At 36.5% G+C, this 14,927-nt stretch overlaps 1 protein-coding gene across 1 annotated transcript in view; it reads right to left on the bottom strand.

The window, feature by feature from the left end:
- The window catches only part of G2E3 (G2/M-phase specific E3 ubiquitin protein ligase), a 67,143-nt gene that overhangs the window by 20,369 nt on the left and 31,847 nt on the right, over positions 1 to 14,927 (bottom strand). The window contains exons 4-8 of the mRNA XM_054577904.1: positions 10,808 to 10,905; positions 8,462 to 8,563; positions 5,948 to 6,072; positions 4,887 to 5,052; positions 507 to 613 (exon numbers count right to left, since the gene is read on the bottom strand). Coding sequence (XP_054433879.1) covers positions 507 to 613; positions 4,887 to 5,052; positions 5,948 to 6,072; positions 8,462 to 8,563; positions 10,808 to 10,905 — 598 coding nt within the window. The remainder of the gene's footprint in view (positions 1 to 506; positions 614 to 4,886; positions 5,053 to 5,947; positions 6,073 to 8,461; positions 8,564 to 10,807; positions 10,906 to 14,927) is intronic.

Genomic DNA, 14,927 nt, shown 5'->3' with positions numbered 1-14,927 from the left:
GAAGCCCCCTATTTTCACTCCTCTGCTTCCCTCTACCCTGCCCTCACCTCCCCCCCCCCCCGCCCGCCTTCACTACATTATTGTCTGTGTATATGGGCTATGCTTGTGTTCCCTGACTAATCTCTTCACCTTCTTTTATCCAGCCCCACCCCCATCTGTCATCAGTCAGCCTCTTCTCATACATTTTAAATCACATCTTAATTCTCTTAATAAATATATACCACTTTGAAGCCTACTATACTTGTATATAAATCAATTAATACTGTATTACAAGTAAGGTGTTTATTAAGAGACTGTAAATCAACTAATGAGACATTTAAGTCACAGTCCCTGCTCCCAAGAACTAGAAATCTGATGAGAAGGACTCAGTGGCAAGGGTGGCTTTACAGTTCCTCATTTGAAATGTCTGTTTGTCCATTATCACATAATCAGACATAAATTATTATTTCCAGTTATTAAATATTACTTTTAAAATACCTTTTGTCAAAAGACTACATGTTACTCACTTTTCAGGAATATGAATTCCCATTTTCAGCATCTCTTTCTGAAACATGTCACTATTATTGCATATTGTGCACCTAAAGAAAAACACTCCTGCATTTATTGCTTGAACCTATTATAAAAAAATAGAAAACCTATTAGCAATTTAACAAGTTATCTGATCATAAACTTTATAGCTAACAAAACATGTGCTATTTTTCACTTACTATATTATGAAATCTTATTTTATATGTTAATGGTTCTCAAACATTGATTAAGTTATCTCACTGCTAAAATTTGGATATCTTTTTTCCCCAGTGGTCAAAACAATTAAGCTAATGAACTGACTATTCGTAGCTTTACTATTTCTTCACCAATATAGTCTTCTCAAACTTTGGTGTCTAATATCATTTCTTTCCCAAATAATATGTTGCCCATCTCTATGAATAAAATAGTAAAAATCTTGAATTACTTCATCTAGGAAAGATGTTTAAGTGTTACTTAAAAAGTATCCTTGATTCTTTTTCTAATTCCATCTGTTTAGTTTTCTTCCTAAGTGGGGAAAAATATAAAACCTATTCTCACTCTAACAAATACCAGCACAGAAGCAGCAGGCAGAGGACATGCAGGAGACAGAAAACTCTATAATCTACTGGGAAGAGTAGCCAATCCCAGCAAAAAAAAAAGAAAAAGGTAGCACATATTCATTTAACAAATATTTAACCCTTTCTATATAGGTGTCAAACACTATGCTATTGTACCAAAAATAGAAATATAAAATGACTTGGGTTTTACTCCAAGGAAAAGTTTTTTTAAAGCATATATATGCGAGAGGAAGAAGTACCTCAGTCTATACAAGAGTTTGACAAAAGGACTTCTGGCCAAGATGGAGGCATAGGTAGATACACACTGCCTCCTTACACAACCAAAATAAGGACAACAACAATTTTAAAAACAAAAAATACAGAAAATCAAACTGTATAAAAGTCCGACAGCCAAGGAATTAGAGAAGAAACATTCATCCAGACCAGCAGGAAGGGCGGAGACAGGCAAACAGGCGGAGAGGACACGGGCCAAGGCAGTGGCTGGAGGACTGGGCAGACAGCAGGGGCCGGCAGACTGGGCAGTCCCACATTTGCATGCAGATAAACCGTGAGGAACTGCTGGGGAGTGAGACAGACCATGCAACCCAGGGTTCCAGTGCGGGGAAAAGAAAGCCTCCAAACCTCTGAAGATAAAAACCTGTGGGGGTTGCAGCGGCAGGAGAAGTCCACTGGAGAGACCTATAAGGTCCTAGAATGTACACAAACCCGCCCATCCGGCAATCAGCACCAGACGGGCCCAATTTGCTTATGGGGTAGTGGCGGGGGGTGGGGGCGGCGTGGGAAGTGACTGAAAGCCTGCAGAAAGCTGATCAAGTGGCATTGTTCCCTCTCGGACCCCTCCATCACACACAGTGTCACACCTTGGCAACCTGGGTTGCCCTGCCCTGGTCAATATCTAAAGCTCCACCCCTTCCAACATAACAGGCGCGCTGAGACAAAGAAACATGGGCCAAATGAAAGAACAGATTAAAACTCCAAAAATAAAACTAAGTGATGAACAGATAGCCAACCTATCAGATGCACAGTTCAAAACACTGATAATCTCGCTGCTCACTGGATTGTTTGAGTATTGTTGCAAAATGGAGGAAAAAGCGAAGGCTATGCAAGGGAAATAAAGAAAAACATACAGGGAACCAACAGTGAAGGGAAGGAAACCAGGACTCAAATCAATGATGAGGACCAGAAGGAAGAGATAAACATTCAGCCAGAACAGAATGAGGAAATAAGAATTCAAAAAAATGAGGAGAGGCTTAGGAACAACTGGGACAACTTTAAACCTCCCAACATCTGAATCATAGGGGTGCCAGAAGAAAAGAGGAAGAGCGAGAAATTGAAAATTTATTTGAAAAAATAATGAAGGAGAACTTCCCCAATCTGGCCAAGGAAATAGACTTCCAAGAGATCCAGGAAGCTCAGAGTCCCAAAGAAGTTGGACCCAAGGAAGTACACACCAAGGCACCTCATAGTTACATTACCCAAGATCAAAGATAAGGAGAGAATCTTAAAAGCAGCAAGAGAAAAGGAGACAGTTATCTACAAAGGAGTTCCCATAAGGCCATCACCTGAATTCTCACAAGAAACCTTGCAGGCAAGAAAGGGTTGGAAAGAAGTATTCAAAATCATGAAAGGCAAGGACCTACATCCAAGATTACTCTATCCAGCAAAGCTATCATTTAGAATGGAAGGGCAGATAAAGTGCTTCCTAGATAAGGTGAAGGAGTTCATCATAACCAAGCTCTTATATTATATGAACTGTTAAAGGGACTTATCTAAGAAAAAGATCAAAAACTATAAACAGTAAAATGGGGTGGGAGGCAGAAGAATGGGGGAAAAGGTACAGGGAATAAGCAGCATAAACAGTAGGTACAAAATAGGCAGGGGGAAGTTAAGAATAGTATAGGAAATGGAGAAGCCAAAGAACTTATATGTATAACCCATGGACATGAACTAAGGGGGCGATGGTGAATGCTGGGGGGTGGGGTGGTATAGGGTCAATGGAAATAAAGGGGGCGGGGAGAATGGGACAACTGTAATAGCATAATCAATAAAATATTCTTAAAAAGTAAAAAAAAATAAGAGTCTGACAAAAATATCACAGGGATGGTGAAGTCAAAGCTAATTTTGGAAGATACAGGGGTCTGCCAGGAAAATGGGACAAAAAACATTATAAAACTAGAAAATAGCATTTATCAAGCCTCAGTGGTGATAGAAAACACATGTTATTAGAAAACTAATTAACAATATACTTAGAAATTACATGTTGTCCACACTGAACTAAGTTAAGGAGGCTAAACAGGTAAATCAAAGACAGCAGAGTGAAGAAATGATAGGAAAGCATGCAAGAGAAATCTAGTTAAAGAAAAAAAAGTGCCTGAAGTTAAATCACATAGAAGGCTGAGAACAGCAACAAAAAAGGACAACCAAAAATATATATTAGGAAGACCTGATAGACTTGTGAATGCTTTGTGCTCAGTGAAGAAAGAAGTGAAAAAGAGGAATCCAGGCTCAAATAAGGAGCAAGTAACACCCCCCGCCACACCTCCCCCCAGGAGCTAGACAGACAGACACACCCCACCCCCTCCATGTGGTATGAAAGCAACAAGTTACTGAAATCTCTGAACCTAAAGGGTCTGATAGCAACTGAAACAGATACCAAGGTCTTAGTAATTGTATGATATAATTTCGAGAAAGTAAGTATCTAGTATGGAGGGGAAAAAACAACAATATGGAAGCAAGACCAGAGCAACAATAGAGAAATCCAAGCAGAGCAAGAATAGTGACAATTCTGTACATACCCAGAGTGAAAAGTTCCCATCACTTTTTTGATATTAACATAATAGCCTCTCCTCACGAAATCCCAATGTATCATTTGTGTGGTAAAAACAATGAAATTTGCTTAACCACATATGAACTGTGCCCTCTGGGTCCTTTTACAAACACTTCTTTGTAAGAATTAACAGAATTTCTAATATTTACCCAACAAAATACGCTCCATCCTGCCACTTCTCACTGAATAGTACTAAATATAAATGTTTAAGGCTCATACAAAAAAATTAAAAGTAATCAATTAAGCTTTACTACTTTGACTACTGTTAGTAGTTTTAAGAGTAATGAAATATAAGAGGATTTACAATATTTCCTAATTTAAAAAAATACTTTTGTGGATAATCTGTAATCAGTAGTAATGTTTCATTTTAGTAGGCAACAATGAAAGATAAGCTTTAAAAAATAGTATTAAACTTAAGTAAATCCTTTGTTATTTGGCATTCTATTAACTATAACTATCAGTTGGCACTTTCATACATGTATACTACATATTAGATGTTTTTAATAACTGATATCTTTTTACCTTTCAAGTATATTCTGAATAAAATATTATTAAATTGTTTAATGCCACATTTTATGTTACTTCATTTACTTGAAAACTTATCATGCTTGACATATAAGAAAAAATGCCAGTAACATTTAAATATCTTAGTTTACAGTTAAATGATTGTTTCACTTATCTTGGTTCTGTAAGTTTAAATATGTAAATAACTTGGGAATTAAAATCTGCTTTTTATTCACTGTGAAATACAAACTAAGTCCTCAGGTAAATATACATTAAAGGGTAGTATATAAAATAATAAAATATTGTATACTTCTAATGGATGAATTTTATATGTAAAATGTTTCAATAAAGCTGTTTTTACAAGTTACAAATAATATTAGCTAAATTACACATGTTAATTCTTTCTAATTTTAAATTCAATTCAACAAGGAACAAATTTTATATCAGAACAAGTTTACAAAACATCTTACCTGTAAACAGTCTCTGTGAAACCAAGCATTCTTACAACAAGGACTTCGTAGTATGTTGTAAGTTGGAATAGGCTCAACAAATTCCAAGCAAATGGTGCATGGTATTGAGTCTCTATAATTATTAGGTGTAATTATTTGAACAGGTCGATGGTTCCAACAAAACGACCTAAAAATGTAAATTATTTAAAACCAACATCTAATAAATTAGAAAGCACAACTACATTAGCATTACAATTCACATTTATAAGAGAAAATGTATTCATATATCTCTCATTACTAACCTACATTAGACTGGAACCTTGGTACTATACATCAGTTTTATAAACTATGACCATGGTGAATTGAACTTTCCAAATGTAAACCTCTGGTGATAAGACTTACCTCACAGAATTTCAGTAACTAAAATTATGTTGAGAATCCCATGTAATATTGTTGGCAATAGAATATACACATCATTGTATTCAACACTGTACAAAATTAAAGGAACTTAAAATTTAAATATTTAATCATTTAACAAATGAGAATAACTTATTCCTAAACCACTACATTTATTTCCATTTATATTATTGAAACTGCAGTTTTTGTACATAGTAAAAATCTATTAACTTGGTCAAGAGCACAAAGACTAAAAGAAACATAAAACTCATGTTACCAAATATCAAAATTTATAAATTTTGATGCTTAAATCTGGATCCAGAAAGCAGTATTTTCAGGAGCATCCGAGGGCAAGATATTCATTTTTTGGACTCCACCAAATTTCTCTACCTTCAATTTACTCAAAGAAAAATACTATGAATACACATTAACAGTTCCATATTATATTCCAGAGCTGAAAGCTCAAGGTAAATAAGTCCATTTCACACAAGGCAATTCTCAAGATTCTTCAGGGAGAAATGACTCCATATATTTTCCCTGTCTATATATTTATACACTATATATATAAAATGTGTAAATTCAGTGCAGCTTTAAAAATTTTTTAAAAAAATTTTGTCTTTGGAATACCCATATCCTTTATCCACTTTCCTTTAAACATCATCCCTTATATTCAACAGTTAACTCACGCAAAATTGCCAGTGAATTGAAAAATACATTCTCTTTGAAGTCCACATGGGAAATGATAACTTCGTTTACATCGAGGTGCAACACATCCAATTGAAGCACCACTTTTCTTGCAAACACAGCATTTCTAGAAGAAAATAAGAAAATAGGGGCCATAATATAGAGAATTTGAGCACAATAATATGACCTAGGTATACATGAATATTTCTTTTGTGGAGTATGAAAATTATTTTCATCATGATGGTATATTAAAGAAACTTCCTGTGGAAACTGTTCTACCCAGAAACAACCTAAAGACACTAAAGATTCACTCCTACAACAATTTCTGATATAGGGAACATTTATAATTTAACATGTGAATGAGAAAGAGAAGCTTCTTTTCCTTCCTACTTGCTAAAAGAACCAGAAGGGTTTATAAACATAACAGCTAACATGAAAGTCTCATTCAAATCTCAATAGAAAAATACTCACCAAGGAGAACAGTAAAAGAATACTAGAAACCAATCTGTAGAAATATTGGCTACGATCACTTTATCTTAACCAAATGAAAAAGTGTTAGATACTCATAGTAAATTAAATAGTGAACCAAAAAATACATGTTCACGTCTTAATTCCTGGTACCAAGGCCACGTTCATATTAGGTACTCCCAGTATGAATGTGGCCTTATTTGGAAATAGGATCTTTGTAAACGTAAGTTAAAGATCTCAAGATGAGCTTATCCTGGATTTAGAGTGGTTCCTAAATCAAATGACTGGTGTCTGTGTAAGTGAAAAGAATGGGAGATTTAAGACACAGACACACAGAGGGGAAGGCCATGTGAATATGGAAGTAGAGACTGAAATTATGCTGCCACAAATCGAGAAATGCAAAGGTTGCCAGCAGCTACTGGAAGTGGGGAGAGAAGCATGGAATGGATTTTCCCTCAGAGCTTCCAGAAGGAATCAATTCTTCTGACAACTTGATTTGGAACTGCTGGTTTCCAGAATTGTAAGAGAATAAATTTCTGTTTTAAGCAACCCAGTTGGTGGTAATTTATTATGACAGCTCTGGGAAAGAAACATCATACCACTGTCACTTAACTGAAATACAACAGTGGTATACAAACAGAAAGGCTGTTAGATGAATCAGTCATTACTAAAATACAGACCAGTACTAAAACATCCTTTTCTGGTGCATCCTTTTCTGGTGCATCTCAAATGGAATCCTTGAGATGGCCATTATAATGGTCACTGATGAAGAGATTATACTGTGTTAATGCTAACTCCTCAAGCACCACCAAGTCATAGGAGAATACTTTGCCAACCTGATACTCTCCCAGTAAAATGATACACAGAATTCTAGTGTAAGGTCACAAATGGAGATATTTTCAAAAGTTCACAATACAGTATACTCAAGAGAGAATTCAGATGCTTTAAGAAATCAGGTATTTCCAAACTGTAAGGGGACTTTTAGAGGTTATCTTTCACAAGTTCACTGTCTTCAGGAGGTTGAGGAATTTTGATGCTAACACTCACATGTGGCCCTTAGATGAAGGCCACTGATCAACTTTCTCCAAAGGGTTTCCCTTGTGCTCTAGAGCCTCTATTTTACCATCAAGTCTTCTGTATCCTCAACATCTTAAAAAATAATTGCTTCCATTTCCTTGCCTCAACTAACTTTAAAATAGGGAATAAAACATTATTTTAATTATCTGTTGCAGATTGTAGGCCACTACTCTATCTTCATATTTTACCTACTCATTCTCTCATTTTCATTATTTCTAGTCAGACCACATGGAAACCTACAGTCCTTTCCTTGCACATAATCTAGTAGCTATCACACAGAAGACTTACAAATTATAATTAAATGAATGAAGAGTTAAAGTTTAGAATACTTATCTTGGAGAACAGGAGAAGGCACTGAACACAAGCATGCATTGTCACAGAAGGGCCACAAGAGGTGTGGAGATCATAAATTATTGGTCTACATAGTTGAGTAATTTTTTCTCAAATCATCATTCCAACCCAGAAACTGAAGTATAAGAATGAAAAGTGAATGGCTGGATTGACTCAGGTTTAAAGAACAGCAGTGTGGAGTTTGTTCACAATTCTGATGGAGAGTGAGTGAAATGGCCCTGGCCAGGTAGCTCAGTTGGTTAGAGTGCCATTCCCATACACTAAGTTGTGGGTTTCATCCTTAGTCAGGGTATATAAAGAAACAACCAATAAATGCATAAATGAGTAGAACAGTAAATCGATATCTCTCTCTCTCTCTAATAAATAACTACATTTTAAAAAAGGAGTGGGTAAAATGATGAGTTGGTTGGACTAAGATAAAGGAAGTGAAATCAACATTGTCACATATATTAACCAGGGGCAAGATATACAAATGTTCCAAAATTCACATTTGACAAGAGTAAGCACTGGAACATAAATCAAAGTCTTACAAATTTCTAGTGCAGAAACTGATGAAGAAGACTTCCCTAGTATTAACAATATTTATGGTATTAGTGTACTGAATTAAATAATTTACTTACCAGTTTGGAAGCTCTATTCACTTCTTTCCTTATGTCTTCTATTAGAAAACCATAAACTCCTTCTTCTTCTTTACCTCTCTGCCAAATTCCACTTGACATCAACTATGAATATATTCTCAGTTAGAAAATAAGCTCTAAGAAACTAGTTTGTAATAAAAATATATCTGTAGTATTTTAATAAGAATAAGCATAGAACAACTCAAATTTCAAGCACCTCTTAACTTTAATAGTTATTTTTCATGATCAAAGAAAGAAGCTACTCATATTCTTTGACTGGAAAGACATTGCACATTAATAGTTCATATAATGAAACTGGTTTCTAAAGTATTTCAGAAAATAACAGACAAAGAAAGAAAAACAAAAAATATCTATAATTAAGGTTTAGGGAAAAAAGGGGATAAATGCTGAAAGGTGTAAATATAGTAACAGTATATAGTATGAAGATAATAGAGATTACCAGTGATATTTCAGGCTAATTGTAAATCTAGCTGGATTTTGAATCCTAAAAGGCATATTTACAGGGAAACCTAATGAATTGTAATTAACATAAATGTTTACATGTTAAAACATCTGATTTTTAACTTTAGCTTAAATATGTTAAAAGAGCATCATTAAACAAGAAAAAGCATGGGACTGCTAATAAGAAACACTCACTTGCATGCAAACCAGGCTCTGTGTCCAACTTTCTGGACCCCTAAGCAAGTAATTTAATGTCTCTGACCTTAAACACAAAAATAAAAACACTAGACTAGACTAGCTTGTCTCTAAGTCTCTTCAATTCTAATATTCCACTGCCATTTGTAACATTACTATACTTTCCTGTTCACAATGAAGTAAAATGCTGTAAGTGTTGAGCCCATGGTCAATATCTTTTTAAATATATTAAATAATTCAAAAATATTTCAAAATTTTGATTAAAGAGGTTTATTTTAATCAATATATCCTAAAGAAAACCAAGTGATATACATTACTTAAGAATTAGCTATGAAAAAAAATAAATAACCCACTAACAAATAAAGTAGCTCTCCTAATTCTACTACATAAAAAGTACTATAGCCCCAGCCAATGTGGCTGATATGCTTGGTCATTGTCCCATAAACCGAAAGGTCTCCAGTTTGACTTCCAGCCAGGACACATGCCTAGGTTGCAGATTCGATCCCCTGGAGCATGTACAGAAGGCAACCAATTGAAGTTTCCTCTCATATTGCTGTTTCTCACCTTCTCTTCCTCCCTCCCTTCCCTTCTCTCTAAAGTCAAAAATAAAATGTATTTTTTTAAAAAACTGAAATAAACTCTTAGAAAAGTGAAAAAGTTTTCTTGTGTGATACAAAATATAATAAACCCCAACTTACATACAAATTTGGAATGCCAGCTTCATGTTCCCTTAAGACTTGATACAAAGGAATTTGGTTTTTAGACCAGTCTACAAGTCTAATTAACTGAGATGCAAAACGGTAGTCTTAGAGAGCCACCAAGGAATATGTTAGATGTTTTCTCAAGGAAGCATCTATAGAGTTTTAGCATGAATAATGTGACGGGTATAAAAATATGTCCACAAATTTGTTGATACTCCTTCCTTTAAGAGGCGGGACCTGGTCCCCTTCTCCTTAAGTGTGGCCTAGCCTTAATGACTTTGCTTCTAACAAACAGCATAAAGGGAAAGTGACTGTTAAAGCTAGGTGATATGATTCCATCTTGGTTTATCTCTCTATCCCTCTCTTTCTTTTTTATCACTTGCTCTGGGAGAAGCCAGAGTCTATGCTATAGACATTCCTATGGAGGCACCCAGAAAATAAGAACTTAAGACACAAATTCAGTGTGGGGAGAACTGGGTGGAGGGAATGGGGAACAAATTAAAAACTAATTTTCACTATGAAATCACTTTTCTTTTTCTTTTGAGTGACCCACCATAAATTAACTTATTTACTCTTCTACAAGTATTACCTTTAGTCAGAACTTTTCTTTCCAGGGTCTCTTTGAAATAAAATGCGTTTCCTCTACTCCCTCAACCTATGAACAAGTCTTTCATGAGATTTATCACTAGCAACAATGAAAACAAGAAGTGGTAAAAAGAATAACTTTCATTTAGACCAAACTATTTTTGTTAGTTAGGCCCTAATGGGTTAGACAAAAATAAACAGGTAACAATGACAGGTTTTTAAACGTGCCAAGCAATTTTAGAATCTTGGAATTTGATAAATGAAAATCTTATTTTTACATATAGGTGAAAGGAGGTATATAGAAGTTAAATGATTTATCCAATTCTCAGAAAACAGTCATCAGCATCTAATTATCTTCTTTAAAAGAGTATCAAATTTCTAAGTTTTAATTATAAATTATACTCACCAAACAATAGTAATGGACAGTGAGGTTCCATTTCTCATTAGTTTTTTTTTCTCCATATTTATTAGGGCAGTCATCATTTTTTCGACAGAAAACACAAGCTAACAGTGAAAAAGTAAGTAGACAAAAATATTTTTTAAGTTTCTAAAAAAAAAAAAATCTATGGAATTAGTGCTTTCCTCAATTGATGTGTTCAATTCTTTCTGTGTGAGCAAATCACGTTATATTGTTATCAGTAACTTATGATTCCCAACACCTTCTTCTAAAACAATAATGTGATTTTACATTTTACTCATTAATTCTTAATGATGAGTGTATAGTTAAATGGCAACTTGCAGGGTAACATCACTGAAAACAATGGATTAGGAGTTTTTAAAACTCCATTAAAGCAACAATCAAGCTGACAAAAAATGTCAGAATAAATTTTTCAGAAACTTTGAAATCTAATTTGAAAACATAAAATAATTAGGAGTATGCTTAATAAAGAAACCAGTTGCTATACTTTGATGAGAGCATTGTGGCATTTTAGCTTACCTACCTACCACCCCCTGATCTCCACCTGGGCAATATGGCCTTTGGTATGATGGTCCTTGGTATGATGGCCCATGTTCCTGGTGTAGATTGTCTAGAGGAGGCAATATGGACTCTGTTCTAAAAAAAATGTGACTGTTTTTGCCTGTGTGGTGGCTGAGGCACGTGCTCAGACGCTTGACCTTGTTTTTCCTATCTCAGAACTTTCTCAGGACTGGAGCATGACCATCTGTCAAAAGCATTTAGGACAAATATACTAGCTGCAGCAGCTTGAAGCAAAGGCTAACAGAGGGCAAGCAGGTAATACAGTAAAAGCAGACTGGTAAAAAGCAGGACAGCGGAAATGACTACCTAATGGGTACAGTTCCCTCTGATGGCAATGAAAATATTTTGGAACTAGAGGTTGTACAACATTGTGAATGTACTAAATGCCCCAAATTATATACTTTAAAATAAATAATATGGTGAATTTTGTATTTATGTGTATTTTACCACAGTAATAATTTTAGAAAAAAGTTTGAGAAACTCAGCTCTAAACAAGAGCTATTTTAAAGTGTTGTGGTCTGCTCACTCATGCACTCCTGTGCATTGTTTCTGGCTCCTGAGGAGGTCTGGACATAAACTAAAGGTCCCAGAAGGGCCACACTGAACCTTCCGTATGACTAGCTTATGCCTAATTGGATTTCATTGTTCATCAAGCCACATACAGAAGAGCCTTATACACACCAAGTTTGCTGATGGAAGTATGTACATAATGCTTCACAGACATGAACTACCACTATAATCAATAACATGGATAAATTTCATGAACATAAGGATGAGCAGAAGAAGATTTAAGGTCAGATATTACTCTTGGGGAGGAGCAACAATAACAAGGACAGCTTCTGGGTGCTGTTTCTATTCTACTTCTTGTTCTGGATGGTGGTTACACAGGATGATCCTAATTATCACCCTGAGGAGTTTGTAATTTATTTGGGGAGCAAACAGGTGTCAATGAAGACTTCTGACTTGGTAGTGATATGACCAAAGATGTGTTTAGAGAAGATAATTCTGCAAATTCAAAGCCTAAGCACTGTGTTAAAGAAAGGAGAAAGCCCACCAGAATCTAGAGCAACTTAGACAAAAGAGATGCAAGAAAGGCCAAAAAAGAAAGGAAGAGGGCCTATGTAAACTATAAGATGGTGCTGCTGCCAAACTTTATAAATGTGTCTTGATGTAACAATCTTACCCAAACTTCCAAGTACCTTCTGTTGGGAAATGCCCGTCTGGTTTTAGGGACTGTAGCCTTGCCGACAGGCAAGTGGTCCCAAGGTTGGAAATAATCAAGGAGGTCGTGGAAAAACAGGCTACTGAGGAGACAAAATCTGTCCCCCTGGCAAGGATGCAGCTCCTGCCTCCCTCACATCACCCTGACTGGCCCTGTGATGATTGGTAGTCAATGATGGGTAAGATCTTTCATGAGGAGGGACAACTTGAGACAAACACGGCAGGTATGGGCAGCAGACAAGGACTTTGGGGACATGGAGAAAGGGCAAAAAGGCCCGCACCCCTGCACCCCTTGGCTCAGCTTGGACATGGCCAGGATCCTCATTTTATCTGAAAAAAAGTCTCCTTATCTCTTGGTGGCTCTGCCCTGCCACCAGGCTCAGGCTTGAAACAATACTATAGGTAGGTATGGCTCTAAATTGGATCCCGAGGTTCCCAGGGGGTAATCAGGCCTAGAATTAAGTTCCTTGAAGCATGCTTTGTTCTTCCCTCAAAAGACCTGATAATCGGCTCATACTAGGAAGGAGATTTACATTATTCACAGACCCTGACCTGAGGCAGACCTCTTGTGTTCCTCTAATTGTTATCTATGATCTCTGTCTGTTTTCTGTAAACATAGCCTTTTGACAGTGATTGATGAGCTTTGCATCCACACCCCTGTGCATTCAGTTCTAAATAGAAGCCTTTAGACACTTGGGGGCTCAGGGCCTTCCCACTAGAGGGAAGAACCACGTCCCCTCTCCTGGCAAACAGAGGAGTGTTTGTGACAACTCGTGTTTATTCCCCCATCCATGACAACCCTGGAACGGGCTCTGTGGGATTCAGAGCCCCGGTCCTTCCTCAGCTGCCTCTGGACAGTGACCCTCAGATCCAAGAGTGCCCCGCGCAGCACTCCCTGCGACAACCTCATTGAAAATGGCTCAAAGAAAGCAAAATTGTTTTGTGACACTATTGGAAATAAGAGTGAGCCAAATCTACCCATGTCCATGCGATGTCCTGTAATCTTTCAAATGTATGACTTTGGATAAAATATGAAATGAAGTTAGTAATTTTATCACTATACTACATTTCTCGAATGTATACACAATGTTGTTTTTAATATAATGAGATACCAAACATCTATCTGCAATGAAGGGTGGGAAAAAAAATTGAGGGTTTCATATTCTCAGCAAGCTACTTACAGGTCACCAGATTACAAGCAATTCAGAGAAGCTCCAAAATCTAACATCTATATTTCAACCATCACATGTATTGAAACCACTGTGACAATGCTGTCATTCTCCCTTGTGAGACCAAGGCAAGATGGCAGGCTCTAAATAAAGCGTAAGTTTCCAACATTCCTGCTCTTATCCCTTTAAAAAAATAACAAAGTTATCTCTTTTATAGTCCGTGGTGAATCTGACAGTTGCTTTCAGAAGGAATCGTGACACGGCCTGCAGGTTCCTCAGGTTGCCCATTTCAGGAACACAGGCTGCTACTGCACATAGATGAGTACAGCATCCAGAGAGCCTTCCAGCTGCATTTCCCCAGGGCTGAACGGATCCACGCCAGCTTAAAATCCTGCCTCTACCTCTTACCAATTAGCATGTCCCTCAACCACTTCATTTCTCTCCTGGGAAGTCAGATTAATATTTTACATGAGGGAACAGTGCTCTCAGAAAAATGTTCAACTCTTTCCTTTACCTCTGAATACAGATCCCAGTGTAAGCAGACTGAAAACAGAACAGGAAATATAACCAAATATAACCAATATGTAAATTAGCACTAGCCCTCAGTTACTGGGCCACACAGATACACACTGACATTTCTGGTTTCTCTGAGAGTAGGACCAGAGAAAAATTAGGGAGGAAGATGGTGTGGTGGGAAGAAACAGGTACTGCCCAAACGTAAGGTGCCCTCCTCTTTCCTCTCTTCTCTTTGTCTGGATCCTCCGTAGGTTTCAACTTTCAAGATAAATTCTCCCAAGACCATCTTAACCCAAACATCTCACACTGCTCCTTGAATTCATAGCAACTCTAAGAGCAAAATCCTCCTCCATGAGATTTCTTAGTGTTGCTTGGTTTAATGTGTATGTATGACTAACTTTCACTATGGTAAGATCAAGAATGCTTAAGATCTCGAGGTTACTATCTATATCCCTCCCAGTGCACAGTACTGGGAATATAACAGGTTTTTAATAAATATTAGTGAGGTGAATAAAAACTAAATAATAATATTAAAAAGGCAATTGTAGAGTCAGGGAGATATGAGTTAAGACTCAGATCTACACTCTCACTGTACAAACCTTGGACAGGTCACATAAACAGTTTACAGCTGTTTCCTCTTA

Source organism: Pteronotus mesoamericanus, unplaced genomic scaffold, assembly GCF_021234165.1.
Source record: "Pteronotus mesoamericanus isolate MK-2021 breed Mesoamerican mustached bat unplaced genomic scaffold, CSHL_Meso_final contig_46, whole genome shotgun sequence".
NCBI classification, from domain to species: Eukaryota; Metazoa; Chordata; class Mammalia; order Chiroptera; family Mormoopidae; genus Pteronotus; species Pteronotus mesoamericanus.
The sequence above is the reverse complement of the archived record's forward strand: the minus strand, read 5'-3'. Positions and strand labels throughout refer to the sequence as shown.